The 16137-nt window shown below is 48.1% G+C and overlaps 1 protein-coding gene across 1 annotated transcript in view; it reads left to right on the top strand.

Moving 5' to 3' along the window:
• The window catches only part of CAPN8 (calpain 8), a 59514-nt gene that overhangs the window by 29878 nt on the left and 13499 nt on the right, over positions 1 to 16137 (top strand). Inside the window, exons 3-10 of the mRNA XM_037509812.1 lie at positions 2722 to 2840; positions 3320 to 3453; positions 4089 to 4257; positions 5242 to 5325; positions 6749 to 6834; positions 9645 to 9719; positions 10403 to 10563; positions 13100 to 13275. Coding sequence (XP_037365709.1) covers positions 2722 to 2840; positions 3320 to 3453; positions 4089 to 4257; positions 5242 to 5325; positions 6749 to 6834; positions 9645 to 9719; positions 10403 to 10563; positions 13100 to 13275 — 1004 coding nt within the window. The remainder of the gene's footprint in view (positions 1 to 2721; positions 2841 to 3319; positions 3454 to 4088; positions 4258 to 5241; positions 5326 to 6748; positions 6835 to 9644; positions 9720 to 10402; positions 10564 to 13099; positions 13276 to 16137) is intronic.

Raw genomic sequence — 16137 nt, 5'->3', positions numbered from 1 at the left:
CTACAGCGCCTGATACCTGCTTGGGCCTTATGCCTTGTGATAAGGCACTGGCCCTAAGGATCTTGATTTCTATAGCCGGGTGTAGTGGCAGGATGGACACAGAGCAGGTTTTCTATGATCTGAGCAGATGGTTGAAGGTAGAGTCCTGGGGCCCTCGGTGGCTTTTATTGAGTTTACCAGGTACACGGCAGGCAGGGGTGCCGGGGGGCCGGGAGGCTGGCAGGCCTCCCAGCCCTCCGCGAGTTTTTACTCTCTCTGGGCTCTCTGGTGTTCTCTCATGGCCTCTGCTTCTCTGCTTGTTCTCTCCCCTTCTCTTGCTTGTTCTCCTTCTGGTCCCATTACACTGCTCTTATAAGCCAGTCTCAGCCCCTCTGTACTCACCTATGTATGCCCACACCCCCCTCCAGGTGCTCGCCCTCAGGCATGCATTCAGGACCACAGGGATCCATCATCTATCCTGATGGCAGGAGGGCAGAAAAGCCTGACAATTGTTTACCCTACACTGGGTTAATGGTCACATTAATCTCCTATACCCCTACCTCCTTGTGTAAGTCAGATTTTAGTCTTGTGATGCTTTCTTTAGGTTTTCTATTCTTTCCTCCATCAGAAGGAGGAAATTCTGTTGTCTCATTCTTTGTAAACTGCCTTTTAGTGAGAAACTGCCCCGCCTGAGTATAAAGCAACATAACCCAGAACAGTCCATACCAACTCTGGCTGCCTTGGCTGCCTGACCTGGTCTCACTTGGTAATTGGGAAGGAGGATGGTGTTTGTCCGTGAAGGGGAGTCTGGGAAGAGGGTGGAGTGGGAAGCAGGGCTGCCTCCTGGATTAGGAAAATTTCAAAAAGGGAGAGAAAAAGAGAGAGAATGAAAATGAGTATGATATTGGTGGGAGAAAGCAATTAAGTTGGGAACAAATCATGAACCTCTTTGTTGAGAGAGATAAGGTAAATAGAGCAAAGGCCTTTCTAGGGTGACCTGGTGATGGAGCCATTCTGAGCGATGAGGGAAACTCAGAGGCGGGTTGTTAGGTCATACTTTTGTTACCACTTGTGAACTCTGAGTCTGAGAAAACCATGGTTTCAGGTGAGAAAAACTCCTGGAATCTGTATCCAGCTTTGACTATGGAGAGGAAAACTAAGGACAGACAAGTTCCTCAGAGGGGCTCTAAAAGAGTAAAGGGGATTCCATCTGAAGATACATTAAGAAGACTCAAATTTTTTATATGGAAAAAATGAAGGTTGACACACAGGCAGGATTGTGGAACCATTTGAATGGAATAAAAGTCAGAAAACTTTTTGACCTGGACTCCAGGGCAGGGCTCTGTTGTGGAACTGGAAAGAGACAACTATGGTGCCAATAAATGAAGTCGTACTCACACAGTAAGCAGCACACAAGGACAACGAGACCCCAGAGGTGGGTGTAGAATAAATATATGTGGACATGAGCAAAGTTTACATCAATTCTGAGATGATAGAGCCCGGGGGTGTTAAGCAAGAGGCCTCTGGGGGGCCTCCCCTGGTGGCTCAGCGGTTGAGCGCTGGGCTGCGAGGCTGCCCACAGCCTCTGCAGCATTGGTTCATTCCCCAGCCGCCAACGAGGATCCCACCAAAAAAAAAAAAAAAAAAAAGAGGTCTCTGGGGCTTTGCTTAATCTTTTGACATCAAACCCTGAGGGAACCAACCAGTGTCTCCAAGAAAGTGGCATGAGACCCCAGTTACATGGAGGATGCCTCCTCTCCTCTCCTCTCCTGCATTTACTTGAATCTCCACAGTGACTATCACCAGAACCTAGAATTTTTTTTTTCAAAGATTTATTTATTTATTTATACAAGAAGCAGGGTACAGGCCACATGCATGGGAGGGTGAGTGTTCACCAGAGACAGAGCGGGGAACAGAACAGGCAGACTGATGAAATACACTGCTGAGGGGAGTAGTGGGCATGACAGGAGAGGTTTGCTGCGCCATGTGGGACCCTTGCCAGCTGGCCAGGATCGAACCGGCACTGCAGAAGCTGTGGACAGCTTCACAGCGTGGTACTCAACTGCCTGCGCCACCAGGGGAGGCCCCAGTCCCTAGAATTTTTAACCTCTCTTGACTTTTATTTCTTCTGCCTCAAGTTATGATGATTTAATGTGTAGCAATATCTCAAGAGGATTATAAGCAAAGAGGCCTTAAGGCCATCATGATTCATGAGTCATAGAGGTCACTTCTCTAAACAGACATGTAGAGCCAGCTTTGTGTCACCCAAGGCCATGTGGACTAGACACATTCACACTCAAGCTTACACATGCACTCATGCTCACACACTCACACTCATGCTCACACACTCACACTCATGCTCACATACTCACACACTCCCACATGCACATATCCTGGGCTGGCCAGATAGTTTTAATGTTCCTCCAACCTAATGCTTTTTCAGAGTTGTCAATAAGGGACCAAAGAGACAGATTTTTGTTTCTTTTTTTCTTCCTTTCCATTTTCTGCACCACTGCCTGAGTACTCAGGAGATGTGAATGGGTCAGCGCTGGGAGGGGAGGAACAGAGAACTTGTATGAGGCGCCAGGCATCCACTGCTGCCCCCGGACTCCGGGCTCTGGAAGAGGAGTCTGATAGCTGACTCCTTAGGAGAAGGGGTGTGTGAGGTGGGCTCTGAGGACAGCCAGGATCAGAGACAGCTGGCCAGGCCTGACCAGTGTGCACCCCCCATGATGTATACAGGTGACTGCTGGCTGCTGGCTGCCATTGCCTCCCTCACCCTGAATGAAGAGCTGCTTTACCGTGTGGTCCCCAGGGACCAGAACTTCCAGAAGAACTACGCGGGAATATTTCGGTTTCAGGTATGGAGGTTGCTGCTTTCCACCCACTTAAGCTCCGTTCCAGATCCACTGAATCAGCAGCCCTGGCTTGGGACCCAGGACCTCTGTGTTAATAATCCCACCAGGTGATTTGGATGCACATGAGTTTGGGAGGTGCTACTTTAATGCATCCACCCAATTATGACATGGCTGCTCCTCTAGCTCCCACTGAGGAAGGTGCTTGGGAATGAGGGTCAGGAGATGGGGTTCTCTATTCCTCGAAGTTGCCAGTGTGTGATGCTGGGCAAGTTTTCTCAATTCAGACACTGGCTCTCCTGCTGCCTCTGGCCCCTCCTGTGTGCATGGATAGCAGGATAGACCCTGCTTTTCAGGAGCTCCGCATTCACTAAAGCTGGGAGACTTGAACCCTGCTCAGCAGAGGTTCCCGGGGAGCCCTGCAGAGAGACTCGCTCTGCCAGGTGCTCACTCCAGGTGCAGCTACTGTGTTTTCCCACCCCCAGTTCTGGCAGTATGGAGAGTGGGTGGAGGTGGTCGTAGACGACAGGCTGCCCACCAAGAACGGGAAGCTGCTCTTCCTCCATTCGGAAGAAAGGGATGAATTCTGGAGCGCCCTGCTGGAAAAAGCCTATGCTAAGTAAGTGGGGGCAGTGAGGCCTTGCAGCTCTACGGTCTCCCTGGAGGGTCTCCCCTACCCCATTCCCAAACTCATGCCCCAACCCCTCCCAGCACCTGGACATCCCAGTACTTTCTCCTTCAGTAACCGATAGACATTTGGGCCAGGGGGTTAAGCTCAGCTCTGTCCCACATGAACATGTGAATCAGGGGCAAGGCGCTTAGCCTCTCAGCGCCTTAACTTTCTCCTCCCTTAAACCCAAAGTCAATTCTTAGGTTAACATGAATCTTTAAAAGAATGATGAGGAGTTGTCCTCCTCACTTGCATTTGATGTTCTAAGCTGCTATTGGATCCTTATAAGCCATTTCATTTACTGGTACCCTTTCTAGCAACCTCAGATCCTTTCCAGTCCTGCTCCCAAAGAAGGCCCCAGAATGCCTCTCAGACTGGAGACAGAATCCCTTTCAACCCTGTTCATGCTGCCACCCCCAAATTCCCAAGAGGAGTTGGTGGCTTTGGGAAAAATTGCCTGAGATTCATTCCTGCAGGGTCCTCCTTGTCCATGTCCTAGTGCTACCCCCACCCCACCTGCATGCTTCCCTCACTGGGGTTGGTGATGGCTGTGGGTGATGCCCATTTTCCTTCTTTTCCAATAGGCTCAATGGTTCATACGAGGCTCTGTCTGGAGGGTCCACAGTGGAAGGATTTGAGGATTTCACTGGTGGCATCTCTGAGTTTTTTGACCTGAGGAAGCCACCACCAAACCTGTATCAGATCATCCGGAAGGCCCTCCGCGCAGGGTCTCTGTTGGCCTGCTCTATTGATGTGAGCCAGGATGGCTTCTCTTTGCTCCTTCCCCCAATATGTGGTAGGGGAGGATGGGACAGGTGGCAAGAGGTGTGGGAAGGCTTTGGGCCAGAACAGAGTCTGGGACTTATGGCGCAAATCCAGTGACCTATTGGTCCCCATCACATCATAACTGGTTATGCCCTAACTAATGGATAAAACTGGGGGTACCTTTGTAGAAGCCCCAAGTTCTGTTAGTGCCGCAGCCCCTTATTTCTGCCAGAATTGCCCTAAGAACATAACATTGATCCTTGGATGCTAGGCGTTATCATTGCCACTGCCCTTTTGCTAAATAATCCTGGGATTTTAGAAAAAACAAATCTGATGATTGACAACACTTGATAGACTTTGAGAAGAAAAGGGTTGGGATTTGGAACTAGGCGTCATGGCCTGACTGAAGAGTGTGGGGTGCCAAGGTGGCTTGGAGACCAGAGCTTGGAGGCCTCCAGACTGAATCTGTTACCACCTGCCCCTCTGCCTGTGCTTCCTCCCTCTCTTGCCCTTTAGAACTTTCCTCTTTACTTCTCTCTATAGAGAACCTAGGAGGGGATGTGTGTTTTGGGTGGGTACATGATGTGGGGCACATGCTGGGAAGTGGGGGGGGGCTATGAAAGAAGAAGGGCTTTTGGCAACCTGCTCAGTGAGAACAGGAGACACCAGGACTTGTCCGGGGCAGTGCATGGGTAGATGGTCCTCTCTAGTAGCATTGGGTCCCTCTTGGAGAATAAATAACTTCCCAGTTTCCTGTGGCATTTTAAAGGTTGGCAGGCCTGTATCTATGTGCCTGATGCCAAAGGGTTAGAATGGAGAGGGCTCCATTTACCTGAGGCTCGTTGCTATACCTGCACCCCTAGTCCTGCACTGGGCCCCCAGTGACTGTAGTCTGTTCTTGGAAAGCTTTGTAGGGCTGGACCCAACAAGGTCAGGGTCAGCCATCCTGAGTAGACTTTATTCTCACCCCAGATCTCCAGCGCAGCTGAAGCAGAAGCCATCACCACTCAGAAGCTGGTAAAGAGTCATGCTTACTCTATCACTGGAGTCGAAGAGGTATGTCATGATATTGCCATAAATCTAGGGCGCCCTGAGATAAAGAGGGAGGGGATCACCCCCACAGCTTCCCTGCCCTGCTGAGGTTCAGGTTCTCCCTGGCTGCCAGAGCCCCGACACCAAGCATCTGTGTTAGCACTCGCTCATTACAAGGGCCCTCTGACCCTCACCACTTGGCGATGGATGACAACCTCTCCGAGCTACAGCCCTAAGGTTCTAACTAATGCAGGCTTCCTCTGAGGTGTGGCCAGGAGGAAGAGGAAGGTTATGGAGGAAGTTGTAGAAACTATCAACTTGATTTTATGCTTGTTCCAAGAAGTATGTTTATGTAGGTAAAGCTGTGGAAACCCTAGGATCCCCAAAGGGGGAAAAGGGCAGTAATATTTGCCCCAATTTTCAGGGTAGTATATAATCATGGGAAGGAACACAGGTATTCCTCACTCTCAAGGAAAAAACATAGGCTATAATTTTCATTATTTTTATTGACTATATTAGACCTACTTCCAGACAGGATTTGTGGTGGTTTATAAGGAAAAGCATATACACAATAAAACCAGACAACTAAAGTGAAATACACCAGATCATTTAGGCTAAAGATTATGCTACAATTGAGAAATTAATTTTACTTTGGGGTTTCCCGATGACCAAGGCAAAAAGGGAAATGCAGTGTGTGTGTGTTGCCTCAGTTCTTGTTATTCATTAAAAAGATGTAGCTTGTCTTAGATGTATTTGTGTTTCATGAATATGCTGTTCATCAAGTCAAGTCCCAAGTACAGATTAAGTACACATGTGTAAATACTGGGCTAGGCCATGATGGGAGATACAAAGGGAAGTGCAGAGCCCTAACAATTCATGACTGTGTGCTTAGGGGCAGAGGTGAGCACGGAGGCTCATGGAGAGTGTTCAAGAATCTGTGGGGAAGGTGGTATATATGTATGAGTTTGGCGATAGACCTAGTGCCCATCTTCCATCTACCCATTATTCTCAGATAACTTAACCTATCTTAGTTTGAGGTTTTTGAGCTATAAAATAAAGATAATAACAATACCCAGCTCAAGGGATTACCCTGAGGTTTGAATGAGGCAATTGTGCATTTGAAATGCTTATCAGTATGCATGGTCAATAATATATGCTCAATAAATGCTAACTGTTGAGCTGTCAACACTAGCATTTGTTTGGAAGGTATTTACTATTTTGAGTTGACTATAAAAATCTAAAACCAAGTTAAAGCAGATATGAATTTGTATTTATGCTAGACTCCCTATTTATTCAATTGAATTGTGAAAAATAGAGCAGTTGGCCAATGCCTAAAAACATGCATTAAAGGAAAACTGTGGAATGCAAATCCTGTGGGGTGCAGACCTGTATGCGGGGTAGTCAGAGTGCAGCAATTCACTTGTAATTTTGTGTGCGCATTTTGCAGGTGGATTTCCATGGCCACCCAGAGAAGCTGATCAGACTTAGGAATCCGTGGGGTGAAGTGGAGTGGACAGGAGCCTGGAGTGATGAGTAGGTTCTTCCCTCTCTCTCACTGAGTCCTCACCTCCCTCTGCTGAAAGACATCTGCAAAAAAACATAAAACAAAAACAAACAACAACAAAAAAAACCCAGCTGTGAGACAGACAGTAGAGTGAGTTCTGCCATACTTTCTGTCCACACTTGCACAGAACAGTCTTAAATGGTTCCAGGCTTGGAAAAGCAAAACCAAACCCACTTATTGTGGTCTTTGATTCTGGAGCTCTGCTCTGGCATTTGAAAGTTTGGCAGCTCAGCAGAATGTTGCTTAGCACTGAAGGGATTGCTTGTTTTCTGCCCACCACACCGTGGTGATTCCAAAGGTGAGATCAATCACTTGCAATCAGATTCTTTCCACTCCACAAACCCTGGACACTTTGACAAAGGCCAAACCCCTCAGTGCCAAGAGGAAATGATACTTAGAAAGTGGAACTCCATCCTAGGAGTCAACTGGCACAGCAGGCAGTGATGAATGGGGAAGGCACTCGCTATCCGTGAGCTCATTACCAGGAGGGTATTGATCTTTCCTGACAAAGTTATTAATGACTAGAGAGCCTCTTCTTGGACAGCAGAGAGAGGAAGTCATCAGAGATGGTGACTGATGTTGAGGCCCCCAAAGATGTTGAGGGCAGCTGCGTTTTGGTTTTGTCTCAAGGTGCGGAGGCTGGAGAAAGCATGGAGGGATCTAGTTAGCAGTGCTGCCATGGAGAGGCAGGATGGGGCTGGGGAAGGAAATGGAATTGGCAGGTGTCATTGACGAAGAGCTGCCTGAAATGGGAATGTCAAAATATCAGCCCCCCTTTCCAGAACATCTTTGGGTGTGCCTCTGCATGCTGTCTACTTTCAGTGGTGCCACAGGCACTTTATTTATTTATTTATTTATTTATTTTTTAAGTTTATTTTTTATTATTATTATTTTTTTATAATAAATTTTATTTTTATATTCCCCATACAATTGCAACCCCCCCATTCTTACCCCAATCTCTCCCCTCCCGCCCCCCACCCCCCAAAAAGTGTCTCTGGTTCATAGTTTTTTGTTGATTTTGATTTTCACTTTCTTATAGTTATTCATTTTCCTGGTCCCTTATTTAAGTTTTCTAGATTCCTGCTAGAATGATTCCTGCTAGAGTGAGACCATCCGGTATTTTTCTTTTTCTTTTTGGCTTATTTCACTGAGCATGATCCCTTCCAGCGCCATCCATGTTGCTGCAAATTGCATGCGTTTATCTTTTTTGAATGCTGAGTAATATTCCATGGTGTATATGTACCACATCTTCTTGATCCAGTCATCTATTTTTGGGCATTTGGGTTGTTTCCAAAGCTTAGCTATTGTAAACAGTGCTGACCTACTAAACATAGAGCTTCCAAATGATCCAGCAAGTCCACTCCTAGGTATTTACCCAAAGGACACAGAAACATCAATTCCAAAGTGCCACAGGCACTTTAGAAGGGCATTATACTGCACTTACTCACATGCCTGTTCTGTTCCTAACAGCAGTCCTTCCCTTCAGGCTTGTGTCATGAAGAAACACATATCCCTAGGACCGTGGATTGGCTTCCTGTATTAAAGATTTTTTTCATTCTCCTGCCTAAGAGTGAGCAAAATCCCCAAACTTGAATTCTGCCAACTGCTCTCAAGGCTGAATGAAATTGAAACACTGTGTTTTGGCTGTTTTAATCAACAGCTATTCACCAAGCTGCTGAAAGAGTATATTTACGTTTATGTCCTTTGGTGCCACCCAGTCTCTAACAGGCTGGGACAGGGCCAAAGGTCATACGTGGTGACTGGAGAGCCACAGGCTCCAGCATCTGGAGAGCAGTCGGGTATGGATCTACTGATGCCCTCCGAGGTGACATCTCAGCTCAGTCCAATGTTCAGTTAATAAAAAAAAATTATTTTTGCATAATTTTTTAGTTTCAAAAAACCAGCTGGGAGGTTTAAGTCAGATCTAGGATTCTCTAAGTTGTATCCTAACCATTGTTTATAACAAGCACATCCTCAGATTTAGTTTTGATTCAAATGTTCCAGTGAATTAAAGAGGCTCTGGATGCTCTCATGTCTGATCCCTCTGGCCTTCAAGAAGCCAATTGCAGGAGAGACTTTGGGCTTTGGGCTCCCCAACTTTCATGCTGGGAAGGGGGGTTTTTGTGTTTTGCTGAAACCATCCAGAGAAGAGATTTTTTTGATACTGCTGTTATTTAGATGTTGCACACACATTTGAGGAAAACCTAACTTTGTAAAAGTCAGGTAGGTGGAGATGGCATTTGAACAGAATATGTGGGTGTGGCCAGGAAAAGGCCACCAGCAGGAGACCTCAAAATTAACATACTTTAGGGAAATTGCCAGAATACTGAGCCAGTTGTCAGGAAATGGATGTGTCCATGTGACCACAGAGGGTCCCTCTCTCACTGTCTTCACCCCAGACTAATGGGAATGCCAGAAGGAGGACTCATGAATGACCCCAGGGTGCCCGCATTCTCGCACCCCCTTTCTTGGACCTCCTCCCTTCTCCCTGTGGTTGGGGCCTGGGAGTCTCCACTAAATCAAAACTTTTGTGGAGAGTGAGAGGAGAGCAAAGCCACCGTGTAGCACCTGCCTGTGCCCTCAGCCCATGGACCTCCCCAGGCGGCATGCTCCCTGGTGTCTGTCCTGCTTTTTTGCCTGCTGTGGTGTTTGTGTATCCCCCATCTGTGCCTTGGGGGCATTTAGGTGCAGCCAATCATTTGCAGTGCTGCAAACCCTTCATTATTGGCCACCTCTACTTCGTTTAATTTTTTTATTTTATTTTATTTCTTTTCCCCAGTGCACCAGAGTGGAGTTACATAGATCCGAGGCAGAGAGAAGAGCTGGTCAAGAGCGCTGAGGATGGAGAGTTTTGGTGAGAGAGTTGTGAACTAGCTGTCCCCGACTCTGGGGGCTCATTCAGATCTGATGAGGAGTAATTCTGGCTCTTGTGGAATTTAACATGGTACCCAACAGGAGGCAGCTTCATTCTTCCCCTTCTTTTTGCCCTGGTATAAATTTGTTTCTGTGCCCCTCTGTCTAAAGCACTGAAACCATGCTATTTGGACCCTCTGCATGGGACAGCTCTCTGGCCTCGCTGTTTGTATCTTTTCCATGAAATGAGAATTCTACCTCTATCTCTTTAAGTCTAAGATTTAACTTACCATTGAAATAAGGTAACTTGCTCCCTTGGTTGGTTAAGGACACCCTTGCATATATGGCTTAGAGCACATCTCGATGCTGACCATCGGTCTGAATGAAATGGGAGAAAACCTTTTGTAGGCTCGGGATGTCATCAACCTGGCGGTAGGGGTTTTGTTGGGATTATTTCTTGAGGTCTCATGCAGTTTATGGTTCATCCCTTTGTAGGTGGGTTAGGGGAGGATGCTCCAGTAAGAATGGAGACACTAACAATGCCAGGAACTTTTGGACAGTGGGCCGCAGCCAAGACTGGAGCTAGCCATGGCCTGTCCCTTGCCTGTGCCCGGTAGGCAAACCTCAGGTCTCCTTCCCAGCCCACCTCTCTTGACCAAAAGCCCTTGCTCCCTCTGCCCCCAGGATGTCTTTTCTGGATTTCTTGAGGCAGTTCTCTCGGCTAGAGATCTGCAACCTGTCTCCCGACTCTCTGAGCAGCGAGGAGGTGCAGAAGTGGGACTTGGTCCTGTTCAACGGCCGCTGGGCACGAGGCTCCACCGCTGGGGGCTGCCAGAACTACCCAGGTAAGGCACAGGGATGACAGGCCCCACCTCTCCTGGCTTAGCCTCCTGGGCTGGGTGTCTTTACATGTGCATCTTTGGGCAGTGCCTTTGCACTCTGTCCCTGGCTCCTGCGCATCTGGGGAAGTGTTGCGTCTCCACGGACTTGGACGCTAGGAGGGGCAGCAGTGGCTCTGCCGGCCCCCACCTGAAGTCTCATCTCAGGTCACCGCATTCTTCAGCTTCTGTGGGTTCTGACTGATCCTGCTTCACCCACCTGCCCCCCTGCTCACAAGGATATGTTTCATGTACTAACCATGTTCTTGGCAGCTGGTGTCAAGGCCTCTTGGTCTTCTCTTGGGTTTCATCCATCCCCACTCAACCCAGATGGCTGATATCCACCCCACTGAACTCGGAGACAGGGTGGCTAATGGTGTGCTGGAGGAACACGGGCCTTCCACCAGAGTGGCGGTTTTGCTTTGCCATTGCTCCTGAGTCGGAGGTGGAGGGGTCTGAGTGTGCGGGTGCCAGATGCCCACGTCTTGCTCCCATGGGACTCATCGGATAGTCTGGTGCAACTCTTGGCTCTGCACTAACCCTTCATCTTTTGAAGTTGGGACGCCTTTCCTGGCTTCCTGCAGATCACTAATGTGTATGTATGTAGGCTCCTCCTAGGTGAATCAGCTGAGAAAACACCGGAGGAAGAAACTCCAAAGGAAGAAAAAAGACCCTGCATCTCTAACGAGAAATGAAGGAAGCAAAACCTGTTCTTTCCACTCCCACTCCCCAGGCCTCGAACTACCTCCGGGTTTGATGTTGCCAGGTTGACAGGTTCAGATTTAGACTGGAAGCAGGCAGGCAGGGCTTTCTTCTCAGGGCAGAGCTCTGGCAGGGCTGTGCTCAGTGCCGAGAAAGTGGGGCTTGCACTGAAATCCCACCTGCGTGCAGGCCTGGGTTTGACCAGCTCTCTCCTCCTTCACCTCCATTCAACCCAGAGCTCCCATTTCTGGCGACAGAGATAATGCTGAGGGGTCCTGGAAGGGCCCTTCCCTTTTCTATTCAGTTTCTTAATCCTCAAAGTGGAGAGATAATACCTACCTCTGGAAGGGCTTTGTAAACTGTGTAATGCTGTGCAAATGGATGTATTATTTTTATGACCCATTCTCTTTCTCCGGTTCTGTTACGGAGTAAACAGAAAAAGTAGAGATTGCAGTAATGTTGCATTTGGGAGAAATTAAAATATGCTCACCATTAGCAAGCTCTTAGAAAATGAGTAGGAAATTTGCATGGATCATTTTGGGAGCTCAGAACTGTAGGGGGTGCCTAAGGTATCGGTATGCCGAAATCGCTATCCCATCTGTGCTGCCAACTAGCTGTTGGGAAGAGATGGGTCGATCTTCTTCTTTGGTAATGATACAGGAATAGGTGATTACAGAACTTTCTGCCTCCTCTGGAATCTACAAACATTTGGCTTTCAAGTCCACACACTTGTGCCCCAAATAAAAGAACCTGGAAAAAAAGATTCTGGGAAGGTGGAACTGGATAAGTAATCTTATTGTCAAGAAAATGTAATCATCAGTGGCTGGTGGTCACATGTATGACTTGTTATTTCAAGTTGGATCTTTAGAGCTTGAAGAAACTGCCCTCCCCCCAGTGCCTTTCTTTCCCCAGGGTATCATCCTTATTGAAATTGCAGAGGTCTGGCATGGAGATGCCTGCGGGACCACCTTCCTCTATTCACCTCTGCTGCTTGACTCTTACAGAATTGCTGTGCACCTTAGAGGATTCATTTAACCTCTCCGTGCCTTGGCTTATGTAGTCACTATTTTGAGAGGTCATCTAAAAATTCATCTTTGAAATGAAAGTCTTTTAAGTCTCTATAGGTGGTGTGGCAGGCATGCTTCTTAATTGCCAATTATTCTTCTTCCTGCATTATTAAATGTGTTATTCTTGAAAGAGTGTGTCTCATCAGTGGGAGGCAACACCGAGGCTATCAAGTGAGGCCCTGGGACTGACGGTCTCAGTTTGGATCTGAACCAGGGCCTCTCTGAGCAGAAGGGACTTTCCAGGGGCCAAGAATCATCTTTTTAACCTTCTTGTCTGTGGCAGAGGCCTCCTAGGCAGTCTACCCCCTCTGAACTTTGTCTTCATCTGGCCCAGGGACAGATTTGTTTACTCAGACGTCTGCCTTCCTCTAGGAGGTGGGTCTGTCTTCGCAGGCCAGGAGCTGAGAACAAGATGCTAGGCATTTCCCCAGGAAGACTTGGAGCCCACTTCTCAGTGTAGCCCTGGGGCCAAGGGACCCTGCATATGCTCAGTCAAGCTTGTCTGGGTGATCAAGTGGACATGTGCTGAGTTCCCCCTGCTGTGCGATGTGTCTGCGGGTGTGTGTGGAAGGGAGGTGGATAGAAGGAAAACTTGCTGAGCTGCTTCCCAGACACAGTTGGCCCAGAGTTATCCTTTCATTGGGATGACCAAGGCTCTTCCCTTTCATTTTATTCTTCCTCATTTCCTCACCCCCTATGGCGGGGGGAACCACCATCTCCTGGGTGACTACCAGCCACTTACTGGACCAATCCCCAGTTCAAAATCTGCTTGGATGAGGTGGATGACGACCAGGAGGAGAATGGCAGGGAGCCCTGCTGCACCGTGCTGCTGGGTTTGATGCAGAAGAATCGCAGGCGACAGAGGAGGATCGGCCAAGGCATGCTGAGCATCGGCTATGCCGTCTACAAGGTACCCGAGCACCACGGTGTCCCTTACTGGACATCTGCTTTGGATGGAATATTTTGGCCAGTGATGGGGACACATATTTCCTATTGTTTGAGTATTCCTAATCAAGCATTCTGTTTGCTCCCTGAAATGTTTCTCCCTTCTCGAGGCTGGAATTCCACAATGAAAGATTCGTTCCTCTGGCTTAGTCCCTGCTGTTAACATTGAGACCTGTAGCTCATGACACTTTGCCTGCCACTGAGGGCTCAGCGTAAACACTCTTATCCCCCCCTCAGTGCTTATTATACTTGGATAGGGACAAGAACATGGGGGCATAGGCAATTGAGGTGACCCAAGGGATGTAAGGGACATTACAGAGTGGGGGAAGAAGGGCTGGATATGGGATCCATATACCAATCCCCTCTCCCTCTCTGGGTAACCTTGAGATACTTGTTGGAACATACAGGGTATGGGCTGGGGTATGGGGCTGCACCTATTTTGTTTTCTAGGTTCTCTGGACTGGGGTCCCCAAGTGACACTGGTCTCAGGCTGCAGTGCCTGGCTCAACACACCCGTTTTGGCCTAGCTAGGAACAAATTGGAATCCACATTTTTATATGGGAAAAGATGCCTTATAACAAATTCTGGAGGGATTTGTGGTGGATGCTTTTATACAGTTTCGTTAAAAATGAATTTCCTGGGAAAAATACAATTCTAATCAGGAAGACTAAGAGCTGTCTGGAGGCCCAATACTCAGTATAAATTACTGTGTGACAAGGAAGTACTGTAATAAGAAACCAGTAAGATCTCTACCTCCGCCCTTTCTTCTGCCTATTCTGAACTTAGGACTTTAGAGTTTAGGGTGTGTACATAGGTACGCATTTTTTGTTAGACAAATGGGAGTTGGAAAATATCTGCTGCTTAATGGCAGGACAAAAGAATTTCAAATAAATCAGCCTTACTTTACTCCAGCTGGACCCTTCCATCTCCACCTAGAATGTAAATAGCAACAGACCAGTTCTTTGCTTATTAGGGTAAGAACCTGAGGAGGTACCTGTTGCATGTACATCAACTCAACACACTGTAGTGCGCAGCTGCTACATGCCAAGGGCTATGTTGAAAACGGAGACTCAGAGTCCTGGCACATGGTTACTGTCTTCAGGGTACTCACGGGCAAGAGGGGAAACCAGGCACACCCTCAATTAATGACAGGGCAGGTCTGCTGTGGTGGGCTGAGGTCTCCTTGGAAAGGAACAGCAGCATGGAGGAGACTTCATCAGGACTTCAGGAGATGAGCTGGATTTCAAAGGTAGAAAAGAGAGAACATTGCAGCCAGCAGAGGCATCGTCATATGCCTGTTAACAGCTGGCAGTAGGCGGGCATGGCTGAGGGGTGGGCTCCATGGGGAGTAGGCCCCCAGTTCTGATGTCCTAACCCTGGCTTTTATAACCAGACCAGCAGAGTGTTTTTTTCAAAGGGACATGAGCTAACACTAGCTTGGCATTTGCTCTCATAAATAATATAAAAAGCTTGTCAATTTTTTAGACATCAAATTATAGTTGCTTGTAAAATAACCCTATGTATGTGATTCACAGATCTCCTTCTTATAGCCAGAGGCATATCATTTAGAACATGACATCTGTGAACACAAGCAGTTTTAAAGTTAGGTTATGGAGGTGGGAGCAGTGCAGGGATTGTTGGGAGTTCCTGGGGTTGTTGAAAAGGGGAGTACAGATTGTTGGGGGGGGTACAGAGATTGTAGGGGAGGTTGCAGGGAGTAACTAGGGTTATAGGGAGAGTGTAGGGAGTTCCTAGGGTGGTATGGAAGGGTATGGGGATCATAGGAAGAGGGTGTATGTATTGTTTACAGGGTGTACTTGGGATTGTAGGGGGGGCTTAAAGGTTGAAGGGGCATCCCTGGGGTTGAAGGACGGGATTCTTGGGTAGTAATGAGGGATATGGGGTTGTTGGAGGGGTACCATTCTCTGACCCCTGTATCTGCCTTCTCTGACTTTAACTGCAAACTGAAGTCTCCATTGAGATTGAAAATCCAACGCTGATTGAAAAGCAGTCGGGATCCCCTGGAGGCTGGAGAACCCCTCTTGTCTGGTCCCCTCTCTCTCTCCTGTTATCTTCCTACACATTCTACAACAGGCTCACTCCAGGCAGGCCTGCCATTTGCATTCAGTATCCTGCCTTTCAAAGGTGGCTGTCCCTTTCCATCCATCAGTGGGCAAGGGCTAAGGCCTGCTCCCCTGGCTTGCTGCTCCGGATTTGTGCCACCCAGTGGCCCCACCTGGCTGGCTCAGCTCCTGCCTGCTGACTCTTGGCAGGGTGGACTCAGAGCACATTGCTGTGGGTGGTGGGCATGTTACACAGAGGGTGGTTAGACCTGGGTGGGTGAAGGCTTTTCGGGGGGGATCAGTGGCAGACACCATGCAGACCTCTGCTCTCCCGGATAGCCACAGCCTCTGCATGGGTGATTTAGGTTTTAAACTCAAAATTAGAGGAACAGCAGTGACCTTGGGCTTTTCTACCTCTTGCTGCCAATTATCAGGGGGCACCTGAGAGGAGTGGACTGCCAAATTTTCCCTAATTTTTTCCACAAAGACCTAAGCCACAAACAGTGTCCTTCCGGCTCTTCCAGTCAAAAGAGACTGTGTGGCAGGGGAAGGACAAAGGGGGCTTGAACCCTCGGCTCTGCCCCGGCAGGGAGGGTTCTCTCGCTAGGTCTGAGAGCTGGTTTCTTGTGAGAGTCAGAATTTCTAGTTGCAAATAATAGAACCGAGACCAGTGAAAAAGGAATTCAGCTGCTCATGTCACCAAACGAAGGGAAGGTCAGGGACGCCTGGGACATGGGACAGGCATGTTATCAGGGCCTTTCTCT

The sequence above is a fragment of the Talpa occidentalis genome, unplaced genomic scaffold (assembly GCF_014898055.3).
Source record: "Talpa occidentalis isolate TD23 unplaced genomic scaffold, MPIMG_talOcc4v2.1 talOcc4.14, whole genome shotgun sequence".
NCBI classification, from domain to species: Eukaryota; Metazoa; Chordata; class Mammalia; order Eulipotyphla; family Talpidae; genus Talpa; species Talpa occidentalis.
Note: the sequence above shows the minus strand (reverse complement) of the source record. Positions and strands in the feature narration are given on the sequence as shown.